We start from the raw sequence: 10,408 nt of genomic DNA on the forward strand, positions 1-10,408 counted from the left end.
TTCTGCCTTGCTATTTTCCCATGAATCCCATTTCTGCCCAGTCATGAATACTGATCTTAGCTGAGGCTAGACAGGCATGCAATTCTTTGAATGTTCTCCTGGGATATTTTTTGACTTCATGGATGAGTTGTTGCTGGGCTCTTGGAGAAATTCTGGAAGGCCGACCACTCCTGGGAAGAATCATCACTGTTCCAAGTATTCTCCATTTGGAGATAACGGCTCTCACTGTGGTTTGGTATAGTCCCCCAGCCTTAGAAATATCTTTGTTACCCTTTCCAAACATACATGATACATCTCCTCTTGAATTTCCTTTGATCGTGGCATAGTGTGCTTGTAGAAGCATTGTGGTGACTGCTTCATACTGATGGTAAGTTTGAGTGAGGTTTAGATTCAACAGGTTTGGCTGCAATCAAGTCTGGCTGTGTTCAATCTGTTGAATCTAATTATCAATTCAATTTAGTTAATTGGTTGATTGAGGAAATAAGGGTATAATTATTTTTTCACATGGGTGATATGGGTGTTTGATAACATTTTTCATTAAATAAATGAAAATTGTCTTGTGTTTACTTAGTTTCCCTTCATGAAATATTACATTTTGTCTAAAGATCTGAAACCATTCAGTGTGACAAATATGCAAAAATAGAGGAAATCAGGAAGGGGGCAAATACTTATTCACTGCACTGTTAGTGTTTTCACTGTGATTTTCTGACATATTAAATCCATAATGTAACTTACTATACTATCTGGCCCATGTATTTATCATTCAGGATGTAACTCCCAATTTAACTTCTATGTTGTCCTATTTTTCATGTACTATATACTCATTATTATAAGCTTTTTTAATGTTTAATGTGTGTAGAACCCATGTGTTTCTTTTGCTTTTCCAATTATCCTAAGGTGCAATATTTTTTAATTCAAACTTCACAGTTTTCTCCACAATTTGGGCCAGTTGAACATTACAGTTGTGTCCCCTACATCCAGTTTAAGGAAGGACCAGTGCTCCCAAAGCATGCAGACTACTCCAGTGCACTTGCATACAAGCCAGGAACAGTTTCTGACACTGTTGGCCACAAGATACGACAGAGTGGTCCTATCTGTTAATAATATATATTGAAGGTGGGGAAGTGCATTTTAAGCAAAATGAACTGAACTGCGTGTTTCCCCATGTGCCTGTGTCTGAGGAGCGGAGGGAGAGGATGGAAATATAAGTAGTAGGTCACATCCTACACAATCATTTCCTACGTGTCATTTTCTTTAATAAAGTCAAACTCAAAGAACACATCTGACATCGACATTTCTATGAGAGCCTGAGGATGGATTCTCAAAATTAAGCGTCAGGACCGGAAGTATCGATACTTCTGTATCGATCCGCACATCCGTACTAGTTAGCCTACTTTTAATTGATAGAAACCGAAGCCAATGATATATTCCATTTTCTGCCTCTCTTATCAATTAAAATCAGCTACATTCTTTCTTTGATTATGAATGGAAGGAAACGGTGTTTCTTTTTTTCTGCAGAATCGAAGCACTTGTTAGCAGGTTACTTTACAAGCCATATATATGTGACACATTGCTAATTTTCTCAGTTAGGCCGACAATAACTTTTTTGAATTAATTTTGTAGCCTACATAAAATACACTAGTCCGTTTGCTGCATGTATTGTATCTTAACGTGTTTTTCGCTACCTCCTTTCAATGTTTAATATAGGCCTAGTTAATATGAAAATGACAGAGGGCTGTATAATTTCCGTGACATTTAACGCGTCCAGCTGGAGAGGGTCCAACTGCTGGCACTGCGGGGACAACGTGTGGGTGAAGTTATTCTGGATATAGCCTAACAATTATGCATATTCGGTGCTGCACTAGGATATAGCACGAGATTGCGCGCGCGATCGCGCGTGTGTGCGCGTCTGATAGAGAGAGAGAGAGAGAGAGAGACAGAGAGAGAGAGAGAGACCTTGTCGCATATTTACAGGGCTGTTTCCCCCCATTTCAGTGAGACTTTCTTTGCGACAGGGACACGAGGACTTCATTTTCCAAAAGAACAAAAGAAGAAAGAAAAAAAGACTTCAAATGACCCCCCTTTATCTCTGCTGTTGCGTCTGCTGTAGGTTAGTCCAGAACGCGTCACAGAGTGTTTATGGGGAATGATCACATTTTCTGAAGTTGCTTCCTACAAAATGACGAAATACATTTGGTTGCCTTATGTCTCTGGATCTTTTAAAAAAGATGGCTACATCAATTCATCAGATATTTATTCAAATTTCTACGATTTTCCAAATCATTCTTCGTTTTGGAATTTTACTCTAGATGAAGGAATATATGATAACGGGACCAAATATGAAACCGAATCACAGAACCCTACAGTAAAGGCTTTGCTTATTGTGGCTTATTCTGTTATTATCGTCATTTCACTGTTTGGAAACATTTTGGTCTGTCACGTTGTTTTGAAAAATAAGCGGATGCATTCTGTAACAAGTTTGTTCATTGTGAATTTGGCAATTGCTGACATAATGATCACCCTTCTGAACACCCCTTTTACTCTGGTAAGTTGTTATCTGAAATTAAGATTCTATGAACCTGTTATATTATTGAAAAGCATTTCTTGGAGATATCTTTCAATTAATGGTGGCTTATCGCTTAACCAGCGAGAGGTAGCCTCCTACGCAGGCAACTGCCGCATATGTTGTAGAATCGGAATCATTCTAAATGCACAGAAACATGTGGATACATTTCAGTTAATTTAGTAACTGATGTGTTGCTTTACATTATTATTTTATAATTCGTTGGACGAAAATTTCAGATTGATCTGATTGATTGAGGTGACGGTAGAGCCCATTTAAAATGAATATTAGTGCAATCTGCTTTTATTTATTCTTTTTCAGGTAAGGTTTGTCAACAGTACGTGGGTTTTTGGAAAACTGATGTGCCATGTCAGTCGCTTCGCACAGTACTGTTCAGTTCATGTGTCAGTGCTGACCCTCGCAGCCATCGCAATTGATCGTCATCAAGTAAGTGCCGCATTTCGAATAGTTGCAAGAGATGCCGAAGGAATGTAGTTTCTAATCATTCAAATGTCATTTTTTGTGTAATTATACATTGACTGTATACTTAAAAAACGGTTCGCCTTTGAACAGCGACAACTCTAAGACAGGATGTACTGAAACATGATATGACTAACCATGTAGGCTGTACAAGTTGGAAATGCTAATTGCAATATATTAGCACTTGGTGTGGACAGTTAGAGAGTATAATTTTATTTGCAGGTCATCATGCACCCCCTGAAACGGAGGATGTCTATGTTGAGTGGATTTATCTGTATCGCCGTGATCTGGGTAACAGCCTCGTGTTTCTCGTTACCGCATGCAATCTATCAGAAGCTCTTCCGCTTTGAATTCGGGTAAGAAATGTGCTGCCTTCCAGTCAGTTCTGCCAAATACATAATCAGAGCGACTAGATGCACCGATATTTATCATAGATCCAAAGGTAATTCCATTACCTTTATCTTCTTACAGAATGAGTTAGGCTATGCCATATGAAAAATGAAAATTATGGGTATCAGTGAAAATTAGAATCGACTTGCCATTAGACATTATACATTTATTGATCTGTTTAAAAAGTGATAGATGGTTCACATGTGGGAACAGACATTGTATAGCCTGTTTTGGGTGAAATCTCTTTATTTTACTTGTGTGTCCCATCTCCAAAACAGTATGCAAATATTTAAAGAAAATTTTACTCCTCAATACAACTAGCTCATCACATTTCTAACTCTCTCCTGTTCACCTGTTAGCTATTCATTATCCCATCTACCCAGAAGAATAGCTCACCTTCTGTGAATGTAGACTGGCTAGTTGTTTTTCTATATTATCAGTTGTGCCCCATTCATCAAGAGTCAGAATGATATCTGATATTCATTGAACATTTTGAGAGCATGATCAAGAAACCAGAATGCATGGTTCAATCATGACACCAATGTATGTTCTTTTAAAACTCCTGACTGCCCACCATCTTACCTTACATCTGGTTTGAGTGTTACAGGTTCAAAACGAACCGTTATCATTATGCGTACAAATGTCCTCCACTGCTTCTTTCTTTGGATTGCTGTAAAATGCTTATAACCAGCGCTCTTTCTTTGCTTTCAAAGTTACAAAAAGGTTAGAATGGTGTGTCTGCACAGCTTCCCTCAGCCTGCCGATTTGTTCTGGAAGTACTTGGATCTGGCCACGTTTGCACTTCTGTATGTTCTGCCATTGACAATAATCTCCGCGGCCTACATCGTTGTGGCCAAGAAGCTGTGGATGAGGAACACAATAGGAGACGTGACCATGGAGCAGTACTTTGCCCAGCGGCGCAAGAAGAAGACCACCTTAAAGATGCTAATGCTGGTGGTGGTGGTCTTTGCAGTCTGCTGGTTCCCACTTAACTGCTATGTGATTCTGGTTTCCAGCAAAGCCATTGTCACCAACAACGCCCTGTACTTCACTTTCCACTGGTTCGCCATGAGCAGCACTTGCTACAACCCCTTCATTTACTGCTGGCTGAATGACAGCTTCCGCTCGGAGCTCAGGTCCCTGCTCTGCATGTGTCGAGGGTTGCAGCACGTCCATACCCAGGCTATGCCCAGTGCCTCCCCACCTTTTCGGAATGCATGGGTGGAGAGTGTAAGTGCTGAAAACCAAACGCTGCAGCACGGAACCAAGTCTACCCTTAGCTCAGGGAAAACAGACATCTTCATTGTTGAGCCAATCGTAGCTGTTTCCTAGAGACAGAGCAGTCCGAGGGGACCTTAACAGTTGTGTCGACGGTCAGCAGTTCCATTGAATTCACCATGGAGTGTGTTCTCAACCTGCATTTGGAAAGATATGGCTTCACACTGGAGAAACTACTGTTAAATTCCTCCTCCCTTCCAGTTGATGGAATGCAGAATGGAAGGGAGCAGCGGGTGTTTGAATGTGTTTCAGATGATATGTGCAAGTGTACCTGAATGGATATTGCACATTTAATCAGACATTCCAAATTAGGGAATAAAATGGTACGTAAAAAGTTGTTGTAAAAAATGTACATTTGTTCTTCTCTCCATTTTGTTATATGAGGTGATATTTACATTTTGTTGTATTTCACAAAGTTATTTAATTGCTTTCTCAGACATGAACATGTGTATGTTTTATTTAAAGAAAGAGTTAGCCTCTTTATTTTAACTGAATTTGTAACAATTCAGTCACTGAATTCATATCGTAGTTATCATCTGTCTGGACATTTACATGCCACTTAATGTCCAGTCATTATTGTTTTTGAACTACTGATTGTAAAAAGGGGATAAAAACACATGCATCATCTGCATCCCTCCTTTGCTTTCCAGTGCAACATTTTGTTGATTCTAAACAGCTGTACTGTACAAGTTTACCGTATATATCCCCATCTGTTTGCCTTCCAAAGCTGTTGCCGTATTACATTCCACATAGGTATATTATTAACCTGTCAGTTTTTCATAAATAACTGTTTACATTTTAATTTTAAAACTTTCAGAATATATATTTGTTTTTCTGGTCTTGATAAATACAAATCGTTTACAATATGGCAGCAGCAGGAATCATGTAGCCGGTGATTATTATTTTGCTGACTTAAGTAGGTAGGTAGTCATCGTGCAATTGTAGCAAAACCTTTTTTAATTTCAAAATGATTACATTTTTCATAAACTGCAATTACCTATCATCAGGTACCACATAATAAAGGCAGAATGAGGTGAAGTACCACTGTGAGGACATTTCAAATAATGAAATGAACCAGGGTTGAAAAGCACAAGTTGAAAGAAATGATTGGCCACATACAATTTACATGTTACAAAAAATAAAAACATGTAAAAACCACACCAACCACAAACTCAATTATAGTACTGTATGTGTAGCTGGAGGACACAGGGAAGAAGACAGTTCAATTGTCCGATGCACTGATGTTGATTAAAGCTTTGAATATAAGTATTAGTGAACCTTATGCTTTTGGAGCATCACCATAGCTGCATTTCTGCAGTACGAAGTGAAAAGTCTTTAACATTCACCAACATGGTAATTGGCTGTGACCGAAGAGCTTAGCAAAGAATCGGAGCAATGGCAGAGCTAGGCATTAATATATCAATAATATTATACACCACACACATAGTCACCATGTGTATGCTGTAGAATGTGTGAATTACATCTGACAGTGAACCGTAGCCAAAATGCTCTAATTGAAATGGTAGTGAATGAGATAATATACATCAGAGTCAAACATACTTAGGGCAGACCTGGTGCACCACAACCATAGCTGTGTGCTTCTGGTATATTCTTTGGCATTCTGTACAGCATAGCACAAAAAAGTTTATGCATATTATTTGTTCTAAAAGTATTATTGTGGAGAACAGCAGATATTTCACTAAACAACTAAAAGATTTCAGCAGAAACTAAAATACTGAATGCTGAAGCCTTTTCATTTTCATATTCTGACAATAAAGCATAAAACTTAAACTTAAAATGACATTTTGCCATTTAATTTTGTGGAGAAGGTGATTTTGAAAATACTCTATAGAATCGTTGTGCAAATGAGGTAGAAGTGAATGTAATTATGAAGCTGCATTAAACTGTTTATAAAGGCATTCTTGTCAACCAGTTAGATTTAAAAAAATGTTTTTGTTCTCCATGCTTGGTACTACGGTTTGGAATATTTAAAGACAAAAACACATCATTAAAGTAGCTGATTCTCAGCAGATTCTGTAAGATTCTTTAAATGCAAAAAAATGTGTTTTGGTGAAGAAAACATCATTTTTTTCTGTTCTATGAAATTGGTACTTAAAGGAGTACCATGGTGATTTTCACACTTTCTCGGTTTTATGTGCTATTTGCACAAGAGGCATTGAAGAAACACAACGAGTAAAGTATTAAATATGTCGGTTCTGTATTTTTGGAGAAATATGCGTTTTAAATTTATCGTCCTATTTTCAACCGGTTGAGAAAGTAGTCAACTTGGTGCGTCACAAACACAGTAACCACTCCCCTTTCCACGCCCCGTAAACCCATGGATAACTCGAGACCCATAGTTTGCGCCGCTGGCTTACAGGCAAGACAATGCAAATATTTGACTAACGTTAGGTTCACTTAAATTAGAGTGCCTTTTAAGGACTATTAGATTATTTCTGGTTATATTCATTTAGCTAGCTAGGTAGTTTGCTTTCATAAGGCAATATTATCGATAACGTTAGCTAGCTGGTTTGCTTTTATGAGGACGTTATAGTTGTGCTTTTATCTTAACTTGGCTAGCTAGATAGCAAAAATTATAATTGGATATAAGTCAACGTCCTTACCTTAGCTATCTATCGATACTTGATATACTACTAAGCTAGCTAGCTTGTGAAAAGTCTCCCAAAAAGAGCGCGTATCATGGGGGTAGCTATGGTAATGGGGCACGGTCTGTCAATCATAGCTAACTGACAGTTCTCATTACCACGCCCAGACGGTTCGGGTGAACTTTTATAGTGGGAAATTTAGGCTTAGAAAAATACATTTTAAAGTACATTGAAATGACTGAATAATAAAAAAATTATGCACATTTGTTTTGTTGTTGCCTAAAGACAACTGGGTGTCACGTTCAGCCACCATGTTACTCCTTTAAGGTTGCATCACTGATCTTGGCCAGAGATTATGACGAAGCATTCGGAATTAGGTGGAAAACGGGAAAATCAGAAACCACATAATGAATAATGCTGATTTTCCTTTCAAATGGTTATCCTCAGCAGAGTTCTTCAACTTCATAGCTCAGGTTTATTTTTAGGTTTGTCAGAAGGCATCAGGGCTGTACAGTAAAGATTAATCACGGCATCTCCTGGTCCTGCAGAGAAACTCATGGTTACTTTAATATAACTTACTGGCAGCTGAACTGCATTTCACTGTACAGTGAAGTACTGTTAAATTTTACAGTCTGCAAAATAGGCACTTTATTATACAATAATGAATTTTTGTGATACTGTTATCTAAAGGTACAGTTGTTTACAGCAACATCAATGGTATATATAGGTTCTAGTACAATGTAAACCGAATGAAGAGTGAGCATTTCCATAACAATATCAGCATGGTCTTTCATGGGTCATTAAAGTTACACTTCTGACAAGGTATTTAAAGGCATATTATGCAACATTTTAGCCTTGCTGTGATCCTGTGTTTACAATAAAAGAAGTCTCCTTCATTTTCAACCCCGCCTACTCACCTCCAAGAACCCTAATTCGGCCATCTAGCGAAGCTACCTAAAGTAGCTAGCTGGACAACCAGAGGTAACGTTACTTACAGGTTTAACAGAAAACATGGCAAGTTGCCAACTCACATGTCACTTTTCATCCCCATTGTGTACTTCAGGTGTCACCGTTGAGGAAAAGCTATTCCAAGGTTGACTGTTTTTTTGGATGAGCATGTCGACTTGTCGTTTCACTGCACTTGTTCTTCTTTATTTCCGACATTTCAGTAGCTAGCTACAAATGCTCCGCTGAAACCTGATCCCAAACCACAGGCTCTGTAGCCACACCCCCCACACAGAAAAACGTGCCTAGAAACATCCCAAACACATTTTAGAAGAAGAAATACAGGCAGAGGAGCATGGATTCAACAAATGTGCACAAAGACAAAGATTGCCGGTACATCGTAGATAAAAACGGTTATTTTATTATATTTTTAATGTAAGAATCCTGCATAGTATGCCTTTGAAATAAACTTGTTTGCTGTGCAGAAATTTGTGTCAACTTCTAACATTTCAAATGATGAGGCACTGTTGAACTATGAAACTTTTACCAATATCTTACATAAAAACTCATCCTTAACACGCAAGTATGAATTGTCAATAAAAACAAATGAAATGCTTGTTTCTTATCATAAACAAATCCAATATACTGAAAAAAACAGTTACATGGTTCAATCTTTGAATTTACAAATTTCATGACAGATGTGTTGCTCAAGTAACAAGTGAAAATATTATCCTGTATGTGTATATTGACTGATTCCTTTGTGCTAAAAATGTAGAATTAAAAGAAATGTTCCCTGTACTAAATGTGATGTGTGCATAGTGTTTTCTATTGTGTTCAGTACACGTTGATACAATTGAAAGAATTGCAAGTACTTCCTGTAAGTGACATATCTCACAGTATTAGGTTAAGTGGGTTTTGACAGAACTGACTCTTGGAATAACACAGATTTTGCAATGTTCTTTAGAGGGGAATGCTGACATGTCAGCACAATCACTCATGCATTTGGCAGTCAGTGCGCAGTTTCCTTGACACTAGGTGCTGAATCATGTTACTGTAAGGATGTCATAGGAATTACGTGCAGTTGCTTTCAGAAGATATGTTGATGTTTTAGTTGGCTTTTCACAGCCTACTGGGTAAAAATATCCACTTCAATGAATAAGGATTTTGTCACCATTGCATATTATGTAACAAAATCTAGATGATTTAAAAGATGATGTGGTAATATGTATCACATTCTTTTCATCTTGTGGTTACAATTTCTAAATAAACCTATTGTTTGTGTCTGTTTGTGACTTTTCCAACATCAAGATACTCAATTTCGGAATGGTCTCGTGGTTTTTTCCATGCCATTTTGCTGTGCCACAATTAATTAATTAGGAATGCTTGATTCAGTGAATGGTTTACTGAATCAAGCATTCCTAATTAATTTATTGTGGCACAGCAAAATGACATGGAAAAAACCCCCACAAGAATATCCTCGCGACTAAGAATCGCTCCTGAGATGGGGTTCAAACTTGGTATGAGCGACAGTTGTATTCTGTTGCTATAATTTGTTTTGTCAAAGTTTAAGAACAAACTCACAAGTTTACCTTATAGGTTCCTGATAGAGGTATTTTTATTTCCATGCAATAGACCCACTTGAGGATGACGTGAATCCAACATGTATACTCTTGTTTTGATGTGTTGTTTTTGCTGTTCATGTAATAAAATACAAACTTTACCATTTGTATATTCTATTTACTATTAGACTTACTGTTGGGATATAACCATTGTTTTAATGGCAATACAGAACCTATAGTTATTTGCAAACTGTGTTCGTTACATTGGGATTTCTGTCACGTTTGTTTTGTCACCTGCTTCAATAGATTGCAATCATTCAGTTAATTGCAAAATAATAACAACAATAATAATAATATATCACAGTAGTAATATATGTTATATGTTAATTTTTTTTTATTCTTGAATGTATTATTGTTGTGCATATTTTTTTTTTTTTTTGACTTGGTTGCAGTATCATCAAAATAAATGTTTTATTGATAATTAAATTCACTGTGATCATATTTTGTCTGTGATGACCCAGCTTGTGCTGTTATCAGAAATGCAAAAGGCTACAGTGATTCTCTTGTTGTCACAGATGCATTGAGAA

The 10,408-nt window shown here is 37.4% G+C and overlaps 1 protein-coding gene across 3 annotated transcripts; it reads left to right on the forward strand.

Moving 5' to 3' along the window:
• The first annotated feature begins 1,219 nt into the window (after positions 1-1,219).
• On the forward strand, positions 1,220-9,987 carry gpr83 (G protein-coupled receptor 83). Of its 3 annotated transcripts, XR_010332348.1 has the most exons (5): positions 1,220-2,545; positions 2,885-3,010; positions 3,266-3,399; positions 4,147-6,831; positions 7,645-9,987. XR_010332348.1 is itself a non-coding variant. In XM_064350377.1 (4 exons), the coding sequence occupies exons 1-4, from the start codon at positions 2,147-2,149 to the stop codon at positions 4,763-4,765; spliced, it is 1,278 nt and encodes a 425-aa protein (XP_064206447.1). In that variant the 5' UTR covers positions 1,220-2,146; the 3' UTR covers positions 4,766-9,987. The 3 variants fall into 3 exon arrangements, 2 of the variants coding, with proteins under 2 accessions (XP_064206447.1, XP_064206448.1); XM_064350377.1 differs by having other exon boundaries at positions 4,147-9,987; XM_064350378.1 differs by having other exon boundaries at positions 1,238-2,110; positions 4,147-9,987.
• Positions 9,988-10,408: the final 421 nt, after the last annotated feature.

Source organism: Anguilla rostrata, chromosome 9 (genome assembly GCF_018555375.3).
Source record: "Anguilla rostrata isolate EN2019 chromosome 9, ASM1855537v3, whole genome shotgun sequence".
Taxonomy (NCBI): domain Eukaryota; kingdom Metazoa; phylum Chordata; class Actinopteri; order Anguilliformes; family Anguillidae; genus Anguilla; species Anguilla rostrata.